This window comes from Callospermophilus lateralis, chromosome 2 (genome assembly GCF_048772815.1).
Source record: "Callospermophilus lateralis isolate mCalLat2 chromosome 2, mCalLat2.hap1, whole genome shotgun sequence".
Lineage (NCBI taxonomy): Eukaryota > Metazoa > Chordata > Mammalia > Rodentia > Sciuridae > Callospermophilus > Callospermophilus lateralis.
The window spans coordinates 114,138,142-114,164,119 of record NC_135306.1 but is presented as its reverse complement, the minus strand read 5'-3'; the positions used below and the strand labels follow the sequence as shown (position 1 = coordinate 114,164,119).

General features: G+C 36.9%; 1 protein-coding gene across 9 annotated transcripts in view; it reads right to left on the bottom strand.

Annotated features, from left to right (window-relative positions):
* Window positions 1–1,715: 1,715 nt before the first annotated feature.
* Usp28 (ubiquitin specific peptidase 28) overlaps window positions 1,716–25,978 on the bottom strand; it is a 65,913-nt gene continuing 41,650 nt past the window's right edge. For 6 of the 9 annotated variants that reach the window (XM_076846393.2, XM_076846394.2, XM_076846397.2 and 3 more), the window contains 15 exons: window positions 23,953–24,048; window positions 19,831–20,010; window positions 17,366–17,586; window positions 15,964–16,034; window positions 13,950–14,178; window positions 10,463–10,657; window positions 9,771–9,910; window positions 9,415–9,600; window positions 8,118–8,213; window positions 7,289–7,467; window positions 7,112–7,190; window positions 6,062–6,141; window positions 5,288–5,411; window positions 3,569–3,764; window positions 1,716–2,913 (listed from right to left, as the gene is read on the bottom strand). In XM_076846393.2, the coding sequence (XP_076702508.1) occupies window positions 2,738–2,913; window positions 3,569–3,764; window positions 5,288–5,411; window positions 6,062–6,141; window positions 7,112–7,190; window positions 7,289–7,467; window positions 8,118–8,213; window positions 9,415–9,600; window positions 9,771–9,910; window positions 10,463–10,657; window positions 13,950–14,178; window positions 15,964–16,034; window positions 17,366–17,586; window positions 19,831–20,010; window positions 23,953–24,048 (2,248 nt within the window). In that variant the 3' untranslated portion in view covers window positions 1,716–2,737. The remainder of the gene's footprint in view (window positions 2,914–3,568; window positions 3,765–5,287; window positions 5,412–6,061; window positions 6,142–7,111; window positions 7,191–7,288; window positions 7,468–8,117; window positions 8,214–9,414; window positions 9,601–9,770; window positions 9,911–10,462; window positions 10,658–13,949; window positions 14,179–15,963; window positions 16,035–17,365; window positions 17,587–19,830; window positions 20,011–23,952; window positions 24,049–25,978) is intronic. The other 3 variants (XM_076846398.2, XM_076846399.2, XM_076846395.2) reach the window with 2 other exon arrangements.

The following is a 25,978-nucleotide window of genomic DNA, read 5'->3' as shown; positions in this document are numbered from 1 at the left end:
TGTGGAAAATGCAAGCCTAGTCTAAAGGGGATCTATGTTGCAGTCCAATATCCTACTCAAACTCTTCAATTTTAAGTTAAGGGCTTGTAAACTGCTTCTTCGTCCTCCTCATGCTCTCCTTCCCCTTTTTTCTAATGCTTAAAAAAAATGTAAAAGTTTTGTGAGGATGGTAAAAAAATATCTGAGACCTTAATTTGTGGAGCCCTGTAGGAAATGATGCTCTACCCAAAGGCAGTCAGCTATGTGGGGGAAAAAAAATGGTGTCAGCACTCCCTCTGGTGGTCTGAGTGGATCCAAAGAAAACAGAGAGGGAGCAACAGAAACTACACCATCTATGTGTTCCTTTCTTGGCCAAATGTAGATTTTCAACAGCTGACCAGGAAATAATTAACAAACAAAAAGGACAAAACAAAGTATTTCACAACATGCACAACTAACAGTCATTAAAAGAACAGATGATGGGGGCTGGGGATGTGGCTCAAGCGGTAGCGCGCTTGCCTGGCATGCATGCGGCCCAGGTTCGATCCTCAGCACCACATACCAACAAAGATGTTGTGTCCACCGAGAACTAAAAAATAAATATTAAAAAAAAAAAAAAAAAGAACAGATGATGCAGACAGACACACCAAGGATTAGTATTCCAACCTTGGAAAACCATGGTACCTACCTACCATCATCACAGGGTTGTTGTTTTATGTATATATTTATGAATTTATGGTACTGGAGATTGAACCCAGGGTTGCTGCTACTGAGCTATATGCCAAGGATTTGCATATTTTATTCTGAGGCTGAGACTCACTAAAATTGCCCAGACTAGCCTTTAACTTGTAATTCTCCTGCCTCAGTTCCTGAATGACTGGGATTACTGGTGTGTACCACCATGCCCAGCCCAGGGCTAATATCATTGAAGCACTTTGCATACAGTACTTAATAATGACAGGGATTAATAAGTGAAAGGCAAAGGGTGGTGAATAGGATTTCAAATAGTAAAATGGGTATGATAACTTCGCTTGAAACAAACCTTTATGAGGAACTGGAAAACACAAAAGCTCTTCTGAATATCTATAAAAGATGGGTCACTACTAAGAAATCCAGGGTTTTTTTTTTTTTTTTGGAACTATAGATCGAACCCAAGGGTATTTAACCACTGAATCACATCCCCAGTCCTTTTTATTTTGAGACAGGATCTTACTAAGTTGTTTAGGGTCTTGCCAAGTTGCTGAGGCTCGCTTTGAACTTGAGATGCTAATGAGTCAATATGTCACGCACAAGAAATTCAGTTTTAAGAAAAAAATTGTTTTTTCATTCTAGAACTTGACAAATTACAAAGTGAATATGCTTACACATTCATTTGCAATGCAAATGGGCAAATGACATGAGAAGGTTCTGCTCAGGAACTGAATGCATCTGCTCTTTCAAATGCTGGCACCTCCTGACCCATCAAGTTTCTCAACTCTATTATGTTTTTTAATATTTATTTTTTTTACTTATAGGTGGACACAATATTTTATTTTTATGGGGTGCTGAGGATCAAACCCAGTGCCTCACACATGGTAGGCAAGTGCTCTACTCTGAGCCACAACCTCAGCCCGAGTTTCTCAACTTTTTAATCTGCCCTTTTCTTTTAAAGAAGAAAAATTGAAATGTATACGGAGTCCATCCATTTTCAAAATGGAAAAACATATTTAAATAAGGGTCATACTGCACACCAAAGGTAAAACAAATACTTTATTGCACATTTATAAAATCTGCATAGTTGTATTAAGTGTTCTTCCCTCCCATGATTCCTCCCTTAATTTTTAAAATTTGTTAAAACATAATTCCCAATTAAAAGTCCTTTAAAAACAGTTTTCTCTCTACATATACATATATATAGATAGATAGATATTCTTTTTCTTTTTACAAATCCACATCCCTTAGTTTTTAAAAGCAAAAAAAGAGAGGAATCAAACAAAGTGTTCTATTATAGCCTTAGGCAGCAGCCTTAGACAATCCTTCTTGACAATTTTCAGATACCAGAAAACTCTGCCTAAATGTTTAACAACTATTAAATCAAGCTTCACAATGCTATTCTGTCAAAGTCCTCAATTGCTTTTCTTTCATTCTCTCAGGACTGAGTATGAGGTTTTCTGGTTTATTTAAAAATATAAAAGACAGAGAAGAAAGGAAGGAGAGGCAGTTTTCCTTTGACTTTTTGGCATCTTACTGCCATGTGACCTTATATTCTACCCACATGTAAAAGGGTAGAGAGGTTCATCAGCAACACATTTTATCATCCCCTGTCAAAAGCCAAGCAACAATACTACTTTCTTGTAGTTTAGCATTTTTAAATGTCATTTGGATTTGATAAAATAGTAGCTGTTCATTTTGTTTGGGGGTCTGATGAGTCACTCTTATGTTCTGCTGTCAAAAATATTTAGGCCTTTAGAATAATTTGAAAAGAGACAAGAGGCTTAGAAAAGCCCAAGCATTATAGTTCAAAGGCATTTCAGGTCTTCAGGCATAACTCAATACTTTAATACCTGGTTCCTGTCTTATCTTGGTGAAATAGCTTTCATGATTCTGTACCTAAAGAGTGCAATTTTATCTTTAATCCTTCTTTAAATGCACAACATGAGTGGGGTGTGAAACCGAATATTACTCGACCACTTAATCCCTTTCCCCAGGTGAACAGTGTGACTCTGACCATAATAGGTAGGCAGCCAGAGACCACAGCAAGCCTTGAACATAAGTGAGCTTATTTCACTGTCACAGCTGAAACTCCTTGAATTGACTCCATGACAGCTGCAAATCGGCTACAAAGGTCATAAGGAGAATTGGGTCGAATAGTTGGAGGCTCCTTCAAGACGATGATTTCTGTAGAAGGATCCAGAAGCCTAGGCAGAAACTCCCCTAAGCACAGCTGCAGATTTTCTGTAAAATAGATGGTCACACATAGAGTTAACTACATCTCCAAGTAAAAAATAATAAGCCTACAACTATATGGTAAGGTCTTCAGACAGCTCATTACCCAATCTCAAAGTTCAAAGCTAACAACAAACATTGATTCCTTTAGAACAATCAGGAACAAAGATCTACCTGCCAAATATACCAAATATACTGCTGTAAGCTATGTGTTGTTGGCAGTTATACCACATATTCACTTTATTGTGGACAGGTCTTCTAATCAAGTGTACTTTTAAAATTTGAGAAAGTGGATATGATACCCTATACCATACAGATAATGGTGCTATTTTCTTTCAAATGCTTAAAATACACCATTGTGTATACACTACATTAAGTAAAGCTTACACATGGCCTAAGTAAACTTCAAATATTAAAAGGATGTTCTGCATACTAATTCATTAGTCTTGAGGTCATCACAGTTTGTGATATTCTTATAACTTCAAGCCACAGGAAAAATTAAGAGCCCAGACTCACACCTCGTATTTCCATACAGCAGATCCACTTAACTCACATGCTGGTGAGTTCCAACATCCTAAAGGGCTTAACACCCAGTGATAAAACCTGACCATAGAAATTTGTAGAATTCCTAAAACCATAGAAATTATTACAGGTGCCAACACACCTGCAATATCTTGCCCAAGGTAAGAACACCAATGGTTTCTCATGACCTCAATAGCATCCAGATCATCCTTGGAGATGTCATTATTAATAATAAGGTGAATGCAGGGAATTATCAACTCATTCATCACATTAATGCCTTCTGTTACAGAGTGGTCGTCATTTGTTTCAAAGAGAGAAGCCGCTCTGGCATTCAGCTCCTACAGATAAAATACAGAGTAGGGGGAGATAAAGTCTGAAAAAGATAAATATCTATTTAGTAAGAGTTTAAACAAGTAGTTCCCACATTTTACTGCCCAATGGAATCACCTAGGAATCTTTAAAAAACACTGATGCTGCCATGCACAGTGGCACATGTCTGTAATCCCAGCTACTGGGAAGGCTGAGATAGGACGATCCCAAGTTTGAGGCCAGCCTGGGAGACTGAGCAAGATCATGTTTCAAAATAAAATTTAAAAAGGCTAGAGAAAATAAATAAATAAATAAGTAAGTAAGTAAGTAAATAAATAAATAATAAAAAGGCTAGAGATGTAGCTCTGTGGTAGAGCACCCCTAGGTTCAATCCCTAGTACCAGGGCAGAAGGACCACTGATGTCTGGTTCCCAGGCCAAATATGCTGATTTAATTAGCATGTGAGTGACTAGGGCATCAGGATTTTATAATAAAAGTTCCCCAAGTGATTCTAATGTAATCTAGTTAGTGATCTGCTGACCTAAACTTATATGTCAAGGTCATACTTAATATCTGTTTATACCAAAAGACTAATTAAATAGTTCTCAACCTCCACTGAGCATCAGAATCATCTGCAGAAGACACACCAATGAGCAGGCCCCTCCCTAGAATTCTGGTTTAACTGTCTGCGGAGGGACCTGAATAATAACTACATATGAAAGCTCCCTATGTGATTCTGATATATTTAGGGGTTGAAAGCCAGTAATGAATAAGACTAAATCCCTGTTACTGTGCTACTCTGTAAGCTGCATAGGATGTTTAAGATGTTAATCTGTGTTATAAAAGCATTGGCTCTACTAAAATTCAGATCTGTCAAATTTTCGTGCCCCCTTTTCCAGTTTCAAAGTAGCATGTCACACCTAAAACTGATACAGAAAACAAAGTATAAATCAGAAAATGAAACTGGTGAGATGAACATCTGCCTTTCTGTGTTGCTGAATGCAAAACAGGCCAAAGTAGGTTTAGTTTTAACTGGTATATCACAATGATGCCAGCATGACAGTAGGACTAATTATTATGTTTCTTACCTTAAACAAAAGAAAAAACAAAAACAAAACAAACAAACAAAAAACCCCTGTGGAGTCCCTAAAACTTTCATCTGTTAGCTTAGTAGGGAACAGTAGGAAAAAATACCACACATGCACTCTATGTGTCAGCTAAGTAAGAAAAGTCTCTCTGGTCAGTGAACTTACCATGTAGTAGGGAAGTAAGGCCATCAAAACCACAATGCAGCCACACAGGAAGGGCACAAAAAGGGACAGCTGGCTCTCATCTTAACTTCTCTTACATGTTGAAGAATGATATTCACTTAAGGTATTATAAAAGAACCTGTCCCAATGTAAAACTGCTCACAAGAATTGGAAAAAAAATCCAAAATCTGCTAGAGATAATTCTTGTTTAAGTTATATCTCACCATGGTTCCAACAGCAGAGATAAACACACACACACACACATTCACACATCTTCTTAAGGCTTCACAAAGAGTACAAACCAGAAGGCATTTTCTTCGGTACAAAGCAATCACTGACTCCTTCACCCCCCTGCGGGGCCCCTTCATTAGCAGAGCAGCATTGCTCTGGTAGGCATACACCAGGTAGGACAGTGCTTCTTGGTACCTTAGAAAACAGGAGATAAACCACAGCTGAGTTCTTCTCCACCAAAATTTAGGGATTAGACCCAACTGTTTCTTAATACAAGAATCTACTTGGTTGCAATTATAGAAAAATCTTAAAGATGAGTTCAGCTTGATATACTAAGAGGAGCCTCTGGGCCAAGGATCATGGCCATCCTCAGCTCTTCTAAAAATTTGTCAAGAAACCCAAGGCAAATCTGGAAACTTCTCTAGGTCTCAGTTTTTCCTCTTTCTAAATCAAAGAAGGGAACTAGATGCTCACTGGGGTACATGACAACTTCAAAAACTCATTAATGTTCTGAGTATATTCTTATTTGTCACAGAGAAAGTATGGGAAGCTGGGGATATGACTCAATGGTAAGCATTTGGCCACATGCAGGGGCTCTGGGTTCAATCCCCAGCACCACCAAAACCAAATGACACTATGTATCACTTTACTAGTAAATTTATGCTTATTTGAAGAATGAAATTAAATGTGTGATGTTCACAGCAAAACTGAAGTGAAGCACCGGAAAAAGTGACGCAGTGCATTAATGTGTGACGAGGAAGGTCATGGCTGTGACTCTAGGTGAGCATCAGCAAGTAACAGTGTCCTGACCAAGTTTTTAATAAAATCAAAGGCCAACAACATACTTTCCTTTTTGATAGAGTTCCAGTCCTGTTAGGAGATACACAGACACCTTTCGAAACAAACTATAATCTTCATGCCACTTCTGAAAAGGAATGACAGTTATTAATAATTTGATCTCAGTACTCTACTGCTGCATTTCCCACACTGAGTTTTAAATTCAGTACAAATATTTATTGAGCACATTTGGCCACGTCCAAAACAACAAATACAACTTTTATATAAAACCCTATTCAAGGCTGGGCACAATGGCACACTCTTTATTAGTCCAGCCACCCAGGAGGCTGAGGCAGAAGAAATGCAAGTTTGATGACAGCTTGGGCAACTTAGAGACACCTGTTTCAAAATTAAAAAAAAAAAAAAAAAAAAAGGACTGGGGTTATAGCTCAATGGTAGAGCACCCCTGGGTTAACTCCTCAGTACTGTAAAGAAATAAAGAAAAAGAGAAAACTACTCAACATTTAGAATAAAAGTCTACCACTGACCTTAGTTTTATTAAATTTTCTATTTCTTTCACTGAGGAACAGAAATATTTCACATGAGCTTTAGAATTTATTCTCTGAATTTCCAACAATCGTATCAAAAAGTCCTGACAAGACCATCCAGGGAGGATGAAAGTACAAGGCTATTGCACGTCACACAGAACCACCTCATGCTTAGTGTGAGACAAGCGTACTTTGGTGGTAGAATAGTTTCTTAGAATACAATGACTTTTTAAAAAATTATAGCTGTATGTATTTTAATACATATTAGAAAACAGCATCATTTTTTAAAATCCAAAAGTGTCTTTTCAAGAAATTTTATTGCCTACAAGGCTCAAGTAGGTACTTAAAAGGAAATGAAACTGCATCATTCTAAAAGGAGTATGGAAATAGAGAGACCTCTATTCTGAGGGTAAGTAAAGACTGTTTATCCATTCTTTCCTGATTCTGTGGTGGGGAGAGAAACAAGTCCAGTCTGTGACAATACAAAATTGTTAATTTTGCCTCAGGTACCATTTGCCTTCAGAATAAATAGTTTTGCTGTAATGGCGAAATAAAAAAAAAAGACTTCACCTTATACTCATCCATGTTCATGTCATCAGGACCAATTTCCTTTAGTTTAGCCTGAGCCACCTTCATAATACTGATTGATCTGCATGGGAGAAAGTTAACCAAGTAATGAATGGGTGCCAGGCCAAACCTCTTCCTAATATAGATGGAGGCTGAATCACCTGAGCACACTCTTCTCACCTTTCATCATAGCTAAGATTTTTATCTGCAAACTGTTCCAAAAGCGTTCGTTCTACTACTCTTTTGGGTGCTTCATTTTGGAAAAAGTAGACAAGGACATGCTGGAGTCGAGGGTCACTGTGCGAGGTAGGTGTCTCTTTAGAAAGCTGGTAGAGCCTCGAGTATTCTTCATGGAATGCCTATTAAAGACAGAATTTATAGTTAGAAAAGGGTATATTTTCAGACTTCTGCACACAAAAATGATGCCCAAGGTCTGGAGAATCTCATAACTCCATGATAATGCTAAGGAATTCTTCTCATTGAGGAATTATAAAAGCAATTAGGGAAACTTTTAAGTTGTCTGCATATCATAAAGGATGAAACTGGCATCACAAATTATAAGAGAAAATTTTTTTCAAGTTCTTAAAAAATAAAAAATGAGTTGATTTTTTTTGTTTTTAGAAATCCATACAAATGTAACCTAATTCAAGAATCTTAAATTTTATTCAAATACCTTAACGCTGCGACATACTTTCTTATAATAAGGGCCCCAAATCACAAAGGCAACAGTATCACCTACAGTTTTAGTAATGGACATCTACCAACAAAAGCAACAGCCCCTGTAGGCTAGATATAACAGACAGTGGCACTGCTAACAGGCTGGGTGAGTGCCAAGAGGAGAGGAGCCAATAGTATTGTGGGACAGCTTGCTCATTAGTTGGACATGAAGGGAAGGTTTATATTTCACTTGAATGATGTAAATTAAAAAACACATTTCTCCACATTTATAATTACTGCCCCAATATTAGGATAGCTGGTTTAAATATTACAATTTTGAAAACAGAGATACCTTAATCAGCCCTGCTTCAGACCCATCTCGGTCAAAGGTCTGACGGGCTTTAGCTATGGCCAGGATGACCCCTTGCATGGCAGGGCTCAGCATCACCTACCACAAGAGGGCACAAAACAGAGAGAAAAAGGGAAGAAAGGTTCAAAAGAAGACTGTATGAAAGCAAGGTAAAGAGAGTGCTAAAAGAAAGTAGAGCAGTGTGCTCCTTGGCCAGCACTGATACAAGTTTCAATACTCTATTCCTATGTGCATGCATAGCCTCTGCCCCTTATAGAACATAAACACAGCGCCCATGATGAGCTATTCCTCTATTATACATTTCTAACTGAGCAAGATGAAGATGTATGTCCAAAATTATCTCCAATATGGCACTGCTGAAGAATTGAATTAAACTATAGCTCTTGAGGGGAACTGTCTAGGACCCAATTGTAATTTAGTTCTGTAACTTTGGGCACACAGCTTAAATACACAAGTACTTCAGAGCTGTAGTTGGATAAATGGCATATTAAAACAGTCTGGAAACTAGGAGCTACACAAATATGACTATAAAATGAAAACCTTCCAATGATGATTTAGGGGAAAAAAATAAAAATAAAAAAATAAAACAAAACACCCATAGGAAAAAATGAAAATCTGAGAGATAGGATTCATGATTATTTTATGTGTAGTAAAAATGAATACCTTGGGATTCTACAGCTGCTTCAATAAAACTTTGAAAGTAGCTTTCTTGATAAAGAATTGAAAGCAAAAACAACTTTAATCCAGATTTGTTTTGCTCATTGAACAAATGTCTATTTGGAGGAAAAACAATTGACTAATATAAACCATAAACATTCCCTAGAAGGAAATTCTTATTCATAATACCAAAATAAGAATTAAATTCTACCTTTCTGAGCCATCTAGATTCTTAAGTGGTTCCCTTAAGTATAATCCTCAGAAAGAAACAGTGCACAATAGAAATAAAATTATCTTTTAAAAAGTAGTAATTAAGGTCAAAACCATATAGGACTTCTTGTCAATTATTTATTTCAATAAAAAATACTAGCTATATTTCCAGATACTTTTTTTTGGTACCAGGGATTGAACCCAGGGATGCTTAACCATTGAGCCACATCCCCAGCGTTTTTTATTTTTTACTTTGAGACAAGGTCTCGCCAAGTTGCTTAGGGCCTCACTGAGTTGCTCAGGCTAGTACCACCGTGCCTGGCTGCCAGACACCTTTTAAAAGTATACTGTTACATGAGAAGGAAATATAAGACTGACAACAAACAGCTAATTCCTACACTCATCTTTGTACCTCCTCATCATATCCATCTGCATCAGATCTAACCAGAATCCTTCCCACACTGGGAATTTCGACTTCAGAGACCTCAGTATTAGGCTGGGCAGCAGACTCTGCATCATTAGCCTTTGGGGGCTGCTCTGACTGCTCTGCAAGGTTTGTTTCCTGGGGCATGGGCTTCTTGGGTTCAGCTTCCTTAAGCTGTGGCAGCAGAATGGAAAAAAAGTAAGAAAAAAAAAAAAAAAAACAGGAGAAATAAAGAGGGGTTGGTTAAATGCAGAAGAGACACAGAATAACAGAAATGTGAGACAGTTGGCATTTACTGTTGAAAGTCAGACACTCTTGAATCTCGGCCTCCTAATCAGTCTTACCTCACTCAGTGCTGCTTCTACACCACTCTTCTCATAGGCATGTGCTGTGTTTGCAATTGCCTGGGCTGTTTGTTCCTTCACAATCACAGCATGCTCAGATGACAAGCAGCGAGCCCCATGAGAAGAGGCTGCTGGAGAGTCTGATAAAGAACCACACAAAGACATTAGCTTCCACTGATAAATAATGACTAGGACACTCAGATATCTGGTAAGCAGAATGGATACACAGTTTAATACACAACACTTCTCACACACCTTTTAAAGAGAAACTAGTGATAACAAGAAATGGCTATTTCAGCAAAAACCCACTGATGATTCTGTTAAATTATGCTCTCAACTTTGTCATATTTCTTTACGCCCAGAAGACTCCCTGCAAAATCCTTCTGTAAGGAAGATCTTCTTTGGAGGACAGCTTTCATAAAGTCTACCTATCAATCTATTATGGTTTCCCTTACAACCTGAGAAATTAGCAAAACTATATGTACAAAGGACAGGTAGTCTTCTGATATTATTTCTATTCATCAGAAATCACATTCTGAAGTCACAAATTTACTCTATCTGGTTATGCAAAGCCAATTATAAATGAAACATTGTAAAGATAAAAGTATTGCTTGATCAGCTGGGGTACATAGGGCTGTGTGGTGTGCAACTTACATGCTATTAAAACACGGACATATGCCCTTCTCAGATACCTTGTGAGGTAGAGAAATCCTGTGATGTGGAGCTGGTGGAGGATTCCATTTGAGGAATTTTGCAAGACTGTTCTTCTTCCCACTCTTCTACTTCCTGCTCAAACCGCCAATTATCTTCTTGAATGTAATGTTTGAGTTCAACAGACAGTGCTTCTACTTCTCCTAACATCCGATCTGCTTCATTTGGGGCTGCCCCTGAGAAAAACCAAAGACAGAATTAAATGGAGTACCATCCAGAAAACATCTCTTAAGAATCAAAAGTTCCTTTCCAGAAAGGAAGAAAGCAGAACATTTCATCTTTTGACTTACCCCTAGTTAAAAACACATACATACATGAGCATTAATCAGAAATACTGACAATATATCAAGAAAACAGATAATAATAATAAATTCTGCAGAGGATGTGGAGGAAAAGGAACACTATTAAGCTGTTGGGAGCATTGTAAATTAGTACAACCACTATGGAAATCAGTATAGAGATTCCTCAAAAGAATATTTATGGTACCACCATATGACCCAGCTATACAACTCCTTGGTATTCATCCTAAAGAATTAAACCATATTACAGTGATAAATGCATACCCATGTTTAAAGCAGCACAATTCACAACAGCCAAACTATGGAACCAGCCTAGGTGTCCATCAATGCATCAACAGACAAGGAAAATGTGGTCTATATACAACAATGGAGTTTAATTCAACCATAAAGAAAAATGAAATTATATCATCTGCAGGAAAATGGAACTAAACACCATTATGATAAGTCAAACTCAGAAGGACAAGGATCATTATGTTTTCTCTCATATGTGAAAGCTACAAAGGAATACAGAAAAGAAAGGTTGGGGGTGGGGATCTCATAAAAATCAAAGGGAAATCAGTAGAGAAAAGGGGTGAGGGGAGTAAGTGCTGGGAAGTGATACTGGTCAAATTGTATTATTATACTGTGTGCTTGGATGCATGTGTAACAACAAATCCTATCTTTTATGCGCAATTATAATGCACCAGTAAAAACATGTGGAAGGAAAGAAATACTGACAATATAAGGTCAGAAAGCACAGCATATCAGTAACAGTGCCTGGCATAGTAGTAGGTAGGCACTTATTAAATACATTCTAAATGAATGAAGGAATATATGATACAGAGTAAAAAGGATTTGGAATCATGATCAATCACTGGGTATACCAAACATTTCTTGGAAATTAAAAAAAAATCAAGATATAACGGAAACGTTAAGCTAAAAAGTTTTATCAATTGAGCCATTGTACTTATTCATAAGAATGTCCACCTATCTCTAGAGGGTTAAACAGAAATTTCAAGGCATTTCTGTTTCCTCAAGTTTCACACAATCAAAGCCCTATTATAAAGCAATATGCAGCAATGGTTCAGATGGTCTATAATATCTGGCTCATCAAAAGCTATGATGAAAAACTGCAAGCTTATCAAGGACACATTAAATCTCTTTCTAATCCTGTGACCAAACTGAAACAAAACCTACAGCAGAACAACACATTCACTTATTGATTGGCATCAACTAGCCTTTTCACTAAGCAAACAAAAGTTTCTACTTGTTTGTTTCTACAATATAAAAAGGAATAATGCAAGGAATAGCAAGGCTCCTACATATAACCAACAGCTAGTATAGTCATTTGCACAATAACTCCAACAAGCCGCTATTTGTTCCTTTACACTGTAAACATGTGATTTTGAACACTGGTTATTACTAAATGAACATTCTCTTCATCCCATATTCCTAAACCACGCTAGCGTATCAGGAAGATAATGTGCTGCCTGGACAAAATGCCTTGCATGTTTGTTTGTCTGTTTTGGGGGAATATTGGGGATTGAATTCAGGGGCACTCAACCACTGAACCACATCCCCATCCCTATTCTGTATTTTATTTAGGGCCAGGGTCTCACTGAGTGCTTAGTGTCTCACTTTTGTTGAGGTTGGCTTTGAACTAGTGATCCTCCTGTCTTAGCCTCTAGAGCCACTGAGGAATTGGGATTTCAGGCATGCGCCACTACGCCCTGGCTCATGGTTTTTTCTTTTTTAAAAAATATTTATTTATTTATGTATCTTTAATTTTAGGTGGATATATTAGTTTGTTTTTATGTGTTGCCGAGGATCGAACCCAGTGCCTTATTCAGGCTAGGCGAGCACTCTACCACTGAGCCACCACCCCAGCCCCCTGGCTCATGTTTTCTTACTTCTGCACACTAACAGAGTTTGAGTACTAAAAGAACGAGCGCCTCCCTCCACCCTGGTTCCCTCACTCCCCCATTCCCCTGGTGGTAAAGGGTTTGAATCTAGGGACTTGCACATGCTAGGCATGCACTCTGAGCTATAATCCCCTGTCTTTTTATTTTGAGACAGGGTCTTCCTCAGTCTCTGAGAAAAAAGCCTTCTATTATTTTACACATAAAATGCTGGTCATAAAGGTCACTCACAGAAGACTGAAAGGATGAGAGAATAATGTAAATAGAATTAGGAGTCAGATCTGAATTTAAATCTATGGCCTGACATTTATTTAATGGCTGTAGAATCTAGACAATTGTAGACTCCCTGAAAGCTTGCTACCTAGCTGGAAAATGAGGATTATAAGGATTTCTAACCTGCCTACCTCCCTTTTAGAGTTATAACATATTATAGATATAAATTTGAAAGAATGTATTAAGGAATAAAATACTAATAAATAATAATTATCATTGCTCTTAGTATTATGAGAAATGAGACTGTTTAGGAAAATATGCCTTTAAAATTTAGTTGTCCTAAAGGTGCAAAACTGTATGTGTAAGAATGTCACTAAGCCAGGCACAGTGGTATAATCCCAGTGGCTCGGGAAGCAGGAAAATCATGAGTTCAAAGACCACTTCAGCAAAAGCGAGGGCTAAGCAACTCAGTGAGACCTGTCTCTGAATAAAATACAAAATAGGGCTGGGGATGTGGCTCAGTGGCCAAGCCTCTGAGTTCAATCCTTGGGGGAAAAAAAAAAAAAAAGGATCTCACTAAAAAGACACGGAGGAACTAGAGATAATTAAAAACTCTATCAATAGGAGGCTGATCAAATAAACTGTGTCAGATACAATGGAATTATTATACAGTTGTTCAAAAAAATGAGGACCTATTTTTGAAATTATAGAGATTAAACACTCTATTAATGAAACAGGTGCAGAACTAAACAGAAAAATATCCCTTGGCAGGGTCAATGAGGGAGAGAGGATAGATAAATACAATCTAGCATACACAGAGAACATTTCTTAAAGACTATCTACTATATACTTGCCGAAGAGCAGGACCACTTGTCAAGGATGGAAGTAGAAAAGCAAATTCATTTTTCCTTTTTATCCTCTTTTCTACTGCTTTTATCTTTTAAGTGAAATATTAATTACATAACAATAAATTTATGCAAAATGAATATGAGACCATCCTCCTCCCTGGGTGGTACAGATTTCCCCCAGTCTCTGGGTTCTGTTAAAGATCTTTTTACCTGCATTAAAGTGGGGTAGCTTGTCATTAATATACATCAGACAGTAAGCACTAACATTTCTCAGGCCACCATAGGAATCTCTTTCAAGTTCTTCCCAGGAAGATTCAGTAACAGATATATCATTGTACTTCAGCCACATCTGCCGGGGTTGATTATAGATATAGGCCCAGTAGTGTCCAGCATTTGCTTGTCCTTCATGAACAAGAACTGCATGTAAGCGATAAGGCACCTGCAAATCAGAAAGGAAATTCCTCAGTTAGATTAAGCAAAGTAATCTGATAAAGTTTATGTTATTCAAATGCAAAAACTGTTTCCAATTATCAGATAAATGAAAAATGACCATTCATGCATGTATTTGATATAGGGGTTCATTTCAAACATCTTGTTAATTCAAGATGAACTAACAAAAACTCAGCCTTGGAATCTTTCAAGGATACCTCAATTCCAGAATCTTTAAAACCAGACAGCTGAATTAGATAACCTCTCTAAAAGCTCTTTTAACTCGAAACTACTCTATAATGATTAAAGATCTAAAACCAAAGATAATGTAGGTTTACTTACCCTTCCAACTCAAAAGTCAGGTTTTTTTAAAATTTTTTACTTTTGGTACCAGGGACTTAACTCAGGGGTACTCAACCACTGAGCCTCATCCCCACCCCTATTATGTATTTTATTTAGAGACAGGGTCTCACTGAGTTGCTTAGCACCTCGCTTTTGCTGAGGCTGGCTTTGAACTCATGATCCTTCTGCCTCAGCCTCCCGAGTACTGAGATGACAGGCATGTGCCACCATGTCCAGCTCAAAAGTCAGTTTGTTTAAAAATAGAATAGCCTTAGCTATTTACATTGAGAAAATGTTTACCATATTTGGGACTTAAACACAAAGTCTGGCAGCTATCTTGTTTTAGTCCTATTTTATTGGTACCAAAATTTAAGTTAGCATATTTCATTATAAATTAGTCACATGCTCCTTATATTTCTTCTTGTGAGTGAATACTGGGTAAGCCCATTTATTGTTTCAACATTTGAAAAGTGCCTTTTTTTTCCCCCAAAATGGAAAAAATAGAACAATGCTTAAATTCTAAGTATTGGTGAAAGAAAGAAAAGTTAGTTATAGTAAAATCAAATTAAACTTACACTTAATCAGTACCTTGACATGTTTTCATTGGTGGTGAAGATTTTGGAAATAACACAAAAGAGACAACAAGGAACCCCCGAGATTCACATGGTACATTCCTGTTATGCAACAGAATTGGGCTCACTGCCGTTCTAGAAGCAGAGCTCTCCTCCTGCAGCCATTCTGCCCGTGGTCCATTCACACAGATGCCTCTGCAAGGCCATACCCAGAATGCTATTCTGAACAAAAATTTGTGTGGACAATAAGAATTTCTGTCCTTCCTGGCTTCCATTTGAAGTTTAAGTTATTCAAGATACAAAGTTTGAAAGCACACTGCTAAAAAAGGTTCTCAAAGGACCATGGTACTCTTAAAATTGATGGATAATTGATTCCTAAGTCATTTTCCCCCCACTGAACTCCATAATTACAATTTTGTGAGAAATGTTTATGAATATTTGAAAGTAAACCTTTCTACAAGATGAAAAGATACCACATGGCAGAATCAAAACAATGATGTTTTAGGTTCTACTGCAGGCAAAAGATACATTGCTTTCTTTAACCTAATCAAAGGAATCAGTATCTATCTTGTTCATTCCTTTTTTGAGTGTATGGTGCTAAGGACTGAACCTAGGGCACTGTAGCACTGAGTCACACGCCAAGTCCTTTTTATTTTTAGACAGCATCTTGCTAAGTTACCCAGGCAGGCCTAAAACTTCCAATCCTCCTGTCTTAGCCTCTTGAGTAGCAGGGATTATAGTTGTGTGCCACCACACTGGCTCAAGTTTATTCTCATATTTCAGGAAAAGTCCTATTTGTTTAAAAGAAAAACATCATATTTTCCTGTTGCATCTACGATTAGCACATGCCATGACTCTTTTCCCACCATTTTTATTCTAACCTGCTGAAGGAGAGGATCACAGTACATCTGCTCAATAGTCTGGGTGGTGCTTGCAATACAACTCTTTAAATCTGTTAAAAAAGAACACTTTGTTAAAATCAACTCACTCAGCTAAGCAGACAGTATTGCTTAAGTGTACACAAAGTTCTTATGATTTCGATTTCCTGCTGTGAACCACAAAGTAGTAACAATTTTAAAGCAGCTCATGTTTTAGGTTATGAAGGGTTTTTTAAATTAGTTTTTAAAACTGATACCAATATTCCTTTTCTTTTCTTTTCGTACTGAGGATTGAACCCAGAGGTATTTAACCACTAAGCCACATCCCCCACTTTCAACTTTTTATTTTGAGACAGGGTCTTGCTAAGTTTCTTAGGGCCTCACTAAGTCACTAAGTTTGGCCTTAAACTTGAATCTTCCTTCCTCAGCCTCCCTAGTCACTAGAATTACAAATGTGTGCCACTGTGCCCAGTTAAAATGTTTAAAAGAGGAAACTTTATTAGGAAATTAAGTTGGGCATAAAATACTATGTCTCAGTGATAGGATCTGAAAAAAAAAGGACAAAAAAGGTAGGGCTATATTTCTCTGAATAAGAACTTGGGAGGAATTTCAAGTTTTACTTGTGTCTTTGCTCCTTAAATAAAAGGACAAAGAAAGGGAAGGGATAATCTGAGCAATAAGGCAATGAGACCAAAGGACTTTTAAAAACAAAATGATGAATAATTCAATTTTACATCGTGTGCAACACCTAAATATTCATTGCTCCATTAAACTTCAGTACAGCATGCTTTACATGGAAAAGACTTAAAAGAAGAAATCCAAAAATTCTAAGATTGGATCAACTGAAACCAAGGTCTGAAAAACTACTGTAGGAACAGAAATGAACAAACAGAAAATTATGGACTTGGGATTTAGCTCAGTAGCACAGCATGTGCACAGCATGCAGGAAGCCCTGGGTTTGATGCCCGGTACTCTGAGAAAGATGGAAAACATGCAAGAAAGCAAGCAAGCAAACAAAGAAGGGAAGGGAAGGGAGACAAGGAAAAAAATGAGGGAGGGAAGAAGGAAGGGTGGGAAAAGGGAAAGAAGAATGGAGAAGAGATAGGAGGGATAGAGGAAGAAGGAAAGGTAATTAGATCTGAGCAAAAATAATCATGAGTGTGTAAATTTCTACAGATTACCAGAAAATTTGAAGAGGGAATCTTGGAGTCATCTTTCCACAGCTATATAATGGGGGAGTGAACCAATCTTATAGGGCATTAAAGGTGAAAAGGAAATCACAATTACTGAGTCAAAATTCAACAGCCTGTATGGTAATGGCAGGAAGTGCATCCAGGGTACCCAGCTTCCAAATATTCAACCAAGAAAAGGCAAAGAGTAGTTGACAAGTTTTAAAAATACCAACCTTGTATATCTTGTTCAATCTCATTCCTCCATCTCTGAAGACAGGTTTTAACAAAGTTCTTTTCCTCATCCGTGACTGTTCGAGGAGCTGGGTGTGCAGGCATTCCCAGGGAAGACCGAGGGGAAGTTAGGGGCCTATTTGCTACCTCAGACTTGTGTAGAGAGTCTTCAGGAGAAGAAAAGGTACCTTCAACATCCTGAGAAGAGCATTCTGGACTTGTACTAAAGGAAGACAAAAATCATGCTCATATGATAATTTCCGAAATATATCTTAGCCTAAATTAATGTGCTTTGGAAAACAAGCTGATAAATGGAAAAGCACAGCTACTATTTAATTTGTTTTAGTTTTTTAGTATTTAGTATTAACCTTATAAAGATATTAAGCGAAAATTTTTCTTACATGAATCATCCCCATCCCCCCCTCCTTTTTGGTACCAGAACTTAAACCCAGGGCTCTTAACCTCTGAACCACATTCCCAGCCCTTTTTATATTTTTATTTTGGTGGTGGTGGTGGTGGGTAACCAGGGATTGAACTCAGGAACACTCGGCCACTGAGCCACATCCCCAGCCCTATTTTGTATTTTATTTAGAGACAGGGTCTCACTGAGTCACTTAGTGCCTTGCTTTTTCTGAGGCTGGCTTTGAACCCACGATCCTCCTGCCTCAGCCTCCTAAGCTTCTGGGATTACAGGCATGCGCCATCAGCTCCTTTTTTTATTTAAGACAGAGTCTTGACAGGTTGCTTATGGTGGCTTTGAACTTGTAATCCTACTGCCTTAGCCTCCCAAATCACTGGGATTACAGGCATGTGCCACTGTGACCAGTTGAATCATCTCATTGAACACAACTTGGTTATGAAGCAGATACTATCACTTCTCCCTATTTTATTAAGCACAAGCCTAATGTTTAAAGAAATTAATTAAAGCATTAAGCCCATTTTTGCCTGAGTTTATGGTTAATGTTCTTTAATCACTAATTACAATGCTCCTCATGAAGAAAGAACCAGAAGGAAGATGGAAAGAGAAGGCTAGGACTAGAAGGAGTAAGGAATCAATGACAGTTTCCAAAATGTAACTGAGTAAAGTGAAACACCTCGTCTAGGAACAAAATTCACAAAAACAAGAAAAATGAAGAACATACACTAGGTGGCTGGCCACTTGGGAGAACTCAGAGAACAGGGCCTCATGTCAAGAATTCTAGCTCTCCTACTCCTAAGCTAAATGCCCAAGGAAAAGGGATGAGCCTCAAATAAAAATCTCTCGTTTAAAGAACTTTTGTAAATTTTAATTTACTTGCTAATCAATTATCATCAGAGTAAAACTACATATAGACATACTAGTAGGAATACAAAGTAATATTTCATAGGTTACTTGAAACTACAGTTCCTTTAGTCTTGATTTAAAAGGAAGCCTGTTTCCCCTGAGGACCCATATATACATAAATATAGAAAACTAAGCCCCACATAAGCAAGAAAGCAGATGTTTCAATTCCAGACAAGGTCTTACACATGCACACATTCCTATAAATTTAAAATCAAATAACATACTAATATTTATTAATATGGAGGGTTAGGGAGAATGATTAGTTTTTTTATATTAAAGTCCTTTTTGGAAAAAATGAATACTAATATTTTAATTAGCCATGACACACACATATCAAATGTGATCCAGGCTGACCCTACTGGCTCCTTTAAATTATAAAGATTATTATACAATCAGAAGGCCATTCTGACATGGCCTCCCTGTTTCTTCAATACATACACACACACACACACACACACAACCCTCTAGTCTGTCCTCTTCAATTCCTTCCTTCCTCCCACCCTCCCTCCCTTCCTTCCTTTCTCTTTCTTTTTGAGGGGGATAGGGCAGTACTAGGGATTGAATCCAAAGGTATTCTACCATGGAGCTACATCCTCAGCCCTTGTGAGATAGGGTCTTGCTAAATTGTGGAAACAGGACTCAAACTTTTGATCCTCTGGCTTTGGCCTCTGGAGATGTAGAGATTACAGGCACACACCACTGCATTTAGCTGTCCTCTTCAATTCCTAACCAGTCTGTCTCATGTTTTAATTCTCTATTCATGAATACATCTCTTTCCTTGATGTTTACTTAGCCGTACTAACTTCACAGTAGATGGGAAAATAAGAGATTTTGGAAGAACAGAGGTTAACCTTCCGGAGAAAGGTCTTTAGTGGCAGCTGGCTCACAGCAAGATAGTCTTTGAAGAGTACAAACACATTCCCAGACAGGAAGAAACTTCTGGAACTATACCACCCATCCTGGGGGCAAGATAAGTGCACTGGAGGGAATTACGAACACTGTCACTCAAGCAACAGTAGGGAAAATCTTACAGCTCCTTGAGCTCTGGTGGAGTGAGTTGCTCATTAGGTGGAAAGCTGGTGCATAGTTAAATTAAACCAGAAAAATCAATACATACCATTTTTAAAAATTTGTTTTCATTACCTTTCCTTAGATGTCAGGTCAGAAACCGGGCAGTGCATTGAAGGAAGGGGTAACCTCATACATGTATCATTTTGCAATGGACAGCTCTCTGAAGCAGGTTTTGTACTGGCAAATTCAATAACGTATTTCAGCATGTCTGGAAGTGGAAACCGAGTGGGGCCCGAGCCATATTTCACATACCTAAGAGGCAAAGACAATGGTTCTCCACTGCCCAAGTTTTGTGTTTTTAAGACTTGCTGCCAAAAGGTCTATCATGTGGAGGGTCAGTAGAAAAGTTTATTCCTATAGGCATACAATATTTCATAGGTTACTTGAACAATCTATAGAGTAAAATTTTCAATGAAAGTAAAAATGTAACAAGTGAATGTTTTCTATCTGGTAGGAAACATTTCAAATCATAATCAAAATCACGCCAAATATGCCTTTTCTTGCTGTCATTTTGCATTTAAGATCTGGTCATTAAAATAAATCATTTTTTAACAGAAAATATAAATGTTACTAGATAATCTGATAATAGCAGAAGTGATGGCAAGGAAATATGTCTAAGAAATAGAGCAGTTCTCCAAGGATCTTCTACCTTTACATATTTGAGATCCTTTTCAATTAAAGGTATTTCTCTTTGGCAGGCAGATTTTATTTCTTCTTTAAATTACTGAAGATGAAGAGGTATGACATATTTCCTTGCCATCACTTCTGCTATTATCAGATTATCTAGTAACTATATATTTGAGTACTAGTTACTAGTACTCAAATCTGAAAAATAATTCTAGTGAACTACCACTAGATAAAAAAACTACTACTTTTTTCTTTGTTGCCCTTTGGACCAACTATTTCACAATTGAGAAAAATACAAGAAAGAAGTCTAGAAATTAGAATGATGTACTGATAAAGACCAGAGACTAAGAAAACTGGCAAATGGCTCTTATGTAGCATCTTAAGTAGCCTATTATTCATACACTCATTCAGTGTCACAGGCCAGGCTAAATTATTGAAGATTTCTATATAAATAATAATTTTTGCAAGTATGTGAGCAAATCAATAAATACATTAATAACTAATATTCTACCATTATTAGCATATTACTTTAGACTCACTAAAGAGATATAGTTTAATGAATTCTTAAGTTCACTAAAGTAGATAAGAGTTTGAATGGTATGATAATCAACCTGACTGGTTCCCATAGGTAATCCCATAACTCTGGGTTTCCATTTTACAAAAGAATAGTCACTTCACAGTTTTCTTCTCTAAATACAGTAGAAGAAAGTAACAAGTACGAAACAGGTAGAAAACTGTCTGTTTCTAAACCCAAATTGGACATTATAAAATGAAAATACTACTGGAAAATAAAGGACAGTGCAACTCAAAGTCAACCACATATTAGACGACAGACTGCAAAGGATATCTTAGCAAAGACAGAAAGAGATCAATCATACCTCTTCATCTTCACTAATTTAAAGAACAAATAGAATCTGCCTGCCAAAGAGAGATACTGCTTTAATTGAAAAGGATCTCAAATATGTAAAGGTAGAAGATCCTTGGAGAACTGCTCTATTTCTTAGACATATTTCCTTGCCATCACTTCTGCTATTATCAGATTATCTAAACTCTGCTTGTCTTCTGAACTTCATACACAATACAGCATTAGTAATCATTATAAAATTATAAGCCATCATTTTACATCTTTAATTCTTCCTAAATTTTTTGCTTTTTCTTTTCTTCTTTTTGGGTGGAACTGGGCATTGCAACCCTGGATACAACCCCATCCCTTTTTATTTTGAGACAGGGCCTCACCAAATTGCTGAGGTGGCCTTGAACTTGAGATCCTCCTGCCTCAGCCTCCCAAGTCATTGGGATTACAGGTGTGTACTACTGTGCCTGGAAGTTTGTTGCATTTTAATACAGTACTTATATAACACACCAGTGAAAAATCTTCTCTAAGAAATTTTTTAATTTTATGACATAATTATTTTTATGTTCTTCTACTATATTCCTTTAGACAATTTTTAGGGTCAACTTCATACAATACAGTACCTGTTCTGGTTAGCAGAATCAGAGCAAAAGTTACCTGAAAAAAAGCAACTATATTGTATACCAGGAATCTTATTTTCAATATTATATCAAGGTAATCTTAGAGAAAAATTGTAAACATTTGTTGTGTGTGTGTGTGTGTGTGTGTGTGTGTGTGTATGCATGGTGCTGGGGATTGAATCTAGGGCCCTGTGCATGTGAGGAAAGCACTCTACCTACAGAGCTATATCCCCAGCCCTAAAATTTTTACTCTTCAACAGTAAAAGTAATCTATACCCCTGGTTTAAAAAAATGCAAATATAAAAAAGTACATAACAAACCTTAAAAGTCATAGACCTCTAATACAATTATTACAATAATAATAATACTAATAAAAAACATTGTAATAATGAAATTTTCTAGCCAGACACAGTGGTGCACACCTATAACCCCAGAAACCCAGAAAGCTAAGGTAGGAGACCTCAAGGTCAAGGCCAGCAACTTGGTGAGACACTGTCTTAAAAAAACAAAAAGGGGCTGGGGATGTAGTTCAGTGGTAGAGTGCCCCTACATTTAATCCCCAGTTCTGCCAAGAAAAACAAAAACAAAAACAAAACAAAACCCTGAAATTGAAAGTCTATTTCAATAGTAATATTATACTAAGAAAACAATAGTAATATTATATTAAGAAAAATGTTCCTGTACTCTATTTTAAAATCTAAATAATTCAGGGATGGCACCAGTGAGAAATGACTATCTCCCAAATTAACAAGTGAATTACAACTTTGGATAGGGAACACGTGAAATCACTTCTTTAAAAACCCCTTCTTCCCTCTAATGGGCAGAATCACAGACTATGTGACAGAAGTCCTCTGTTTCTTCTTTGCAAGCAAAGCAATAAGACTCCTTTTTATTTAAAAAGAAAAAAAAAATCGGAATAAACCAGATGCTTTATCAGTTCCTGGTTCCTCCTATGTTATAAAATATCAAGCATGTTTTGTCCTATAAAAATAATTTTAAGGGTTGGGGTTGTGGCTCAGCAGTAGAGTGCTTGCCTAGCACATGCAAGGCCCTGGGTTCGATTCTCAGCACCACATAAAAATAAATAAATAAAATAAAGGTATTGTGGCCAACTACAACTAAAAAATAAATATTAAAAAAATAATAATTTTTAAAAACTATTAGTATTGCAGAGTATCATTAGCACACTAAAATAAATTACTGCCATACTTGAAGTCCTACAAATCAAAAACTACCAGGACAGTATTTGAGGAGGTAATATTCAGTGTAAGTCTCTATTCAGACAAATACATACTGGAAAAGTTCTTCCTGGATGAAAGGAAGGTGAGGGGTGCAGAATCTGCTGTGGGCCTGGGATAAAAAGTGCTACCTCTCAGGGAAAGGAATGCTTAATCAATGAAGCGAGTAGAAGTAGGACAGTGGGAAGAGACAAATAGTTAAATAGATGAAGGGGGAAAGCCACTAACAGTGTGTGGGATTTCCTTTGAAAATACAAAGACAATGGAATCTACCTAGACTAGAAGGAAATTGCATTCAATACTCATAAGAAAATCAGGGTGATTCCACTAAAAGTCAATACTAAATAAAAAAAAAAAGCAAAGATTCCTCTATAAAGGAAGGAACCTTGTATGAATCATAAATTTATATTAGCCCTTTTAATCAGCACCACTCTAGGTAAAACAGCATTATTTTTCCTTTTTTGGATACTTTAGAAACTGCTGTCCCTAGACAAGTGAAATGGAGCAATGTGACAGTTGCTTCTCTTATATTTGTAAAGACAGCAGAGGGAGTAGAAAAAGTGAAAAGCTATATACACATAAAATGAGAATATGGGTTGCCCTAAGTATACTGCCAATAACTAACTTGTGACTTTTGGTCATTTAAGTCCTCTGGAACTATCTTTTACCCGTGGATAATATTAGTGGGTCCAAAAGGTTTACTTCACCCTTGGGGGAAAAAAAAATCTCAGCTATTTTATGGAATACCTAGTTATTACTTAAATTCTAAATTAACTTTCAAATATAAATAATTACCCTATCTTCATATTCTACTCTTCATTATTTATTTCCAAGCACAAAAGTATCACAAACTTACCTTTCCAATTTTTGCTGCAGAACTTTTATTTCCTCCTTCAACTTTCGAATACTCTCTCTCTTATTTCGAATAAGCTCCTTGCTCCTGTACATGTACCTAAGCAAATGAAAATCCCACAAACACAATTAATGACACAAACCCTCTGTAATGTTAAGAAATGAAAGGAAATCTACCAAATAGTACTATGTCCATGTATGAATATACCACAATGGATCCACTTATATATAAAGTTATGATGCACTAATTAAAATAATAATACCAGAAGGGAGATCCGTAAGTAGAGCAAGCAGATAAGAGGAGGATGAAGGACAGGGAAAAGGAAGGTACCAGGGATTCAGACTGATCAAATTATGTTATATGCATGCACAAAAATGACACAATGAATCCCACTACTGTGTATAATTATAACACACCAATAAACAAATACTAGAGAAACAAGAAAACTCCTTTAATAAGATAAAGGACATCTATGAAAAATGTACAACTAACTAGGCATTGTGGCACACAACTGTAATCTCAGCAGCTCAGGAGGCTGAGATAGGAGGATTGAGGTTCAAAGACAGCCTCAGCAACTCAGCAAGACCCAGTCTCAAAATAAAAGATAAAAAGGGCTAGGGATGTGGCTCAGTGACTAAGCAACCCTGGTACACAAAAGAAGAAAAAGAAAAACGCACAACTAATACCATGCTTAATAGTGAAAGACAGGCACATCTGCCCTAAGATTAGGCACAAGGCAAGGATGACCACTCTCATCACATCTATTCAATGTTTTACTAAGGGCATAGCCAGTATAATAAAGTAAGAGAAAGAAATAAAAGTGTAAATAGTAAAGAAAGAAGTAAAGCTGCCTTTATTTGCAGATGACATAAGTGTCTATGTAAAATATTTCAAGGAATTTTAAAAAATCAGAATAGTGAATTTACTAAGGCCAAAGAATACAATGTCCATTTAATTAAAAAAATATAAAAAACTCAACTGCATTTCAGTATGCTCATGAAGAACAAATGGGGGACTGAGGCTGTAGTTCAGTGGCAGAGCACTTGCCTAGCATGTGTGAGGCAATGGGTCTGATCCTTAGCACTACATAAAAATAAACAAATAAAGGCATGCTGTCCATATTCAATGACAAAAATAAATAAATAAATGAAGAAAGAAAGAAAGAACAAATAGAAGGCAGTCATGGCAGCACATGCCTGTAATCTCAGTGACTAAGGAGGCAGGAAGACACTAAGTTCAAGGCCAACCCCAGCAACTCAGCAAGACCCTGTCTCAAAAATAAAAAGAACCAGGGATGTAGCTCAGTAGGAGAGCATCCCTGGATCCAATCCCTAGTACTGGGGGTGAGGAGGGGACAAATAAAAAGTGAAATTAAAAAAATATATATATTATCACAACATCAGAAGCATGATTTATTTAGGGGTAAATTTAACTGTTGAGCTAAATGGAGCTAACTATGTCATGTTCATGAATTGAAGGACTTAATATTATTTATTTATCTTCAAATATATCCATAGGTGCAATACAATCCAAATGAAAATCCTAATAATAATTAGGTAGAAACTGACAGGCTGATAAAGCTTATACAGAAATGCAGTCAGAACAGGTAAAACTACTTTGATACTACCTAATATCAAGATTTAAAACATGGATCTGGAGACCATCATACTAAGTAAAATAAGCCAATCCCAAAGAATCAAAGGTCGAATGTTCTCCCTGATATGTGGGTGCTAACATACAACAGAAGTTCAGTGAATTAGACAAAGGGGAATGTGGGGAAGGAAGGGATGAAGGAAACAGGAAAGACAGTAGAATGAACAGGACATAACTTTCCTATGTTCATATATGAACTCCACATTATGTACAACCACAGAATAGGATCCTAATTAGAATAATTAATTTGACATATTGTACATGTCACTCTACTGTCATGAATATTTAAAAAGAACAAATTAGAAAAAGATTTAAAACAGAACCTCTTGAACAAAATTTTTTTAAAAACCAGAAACAAACAAAACAAAACCACAGA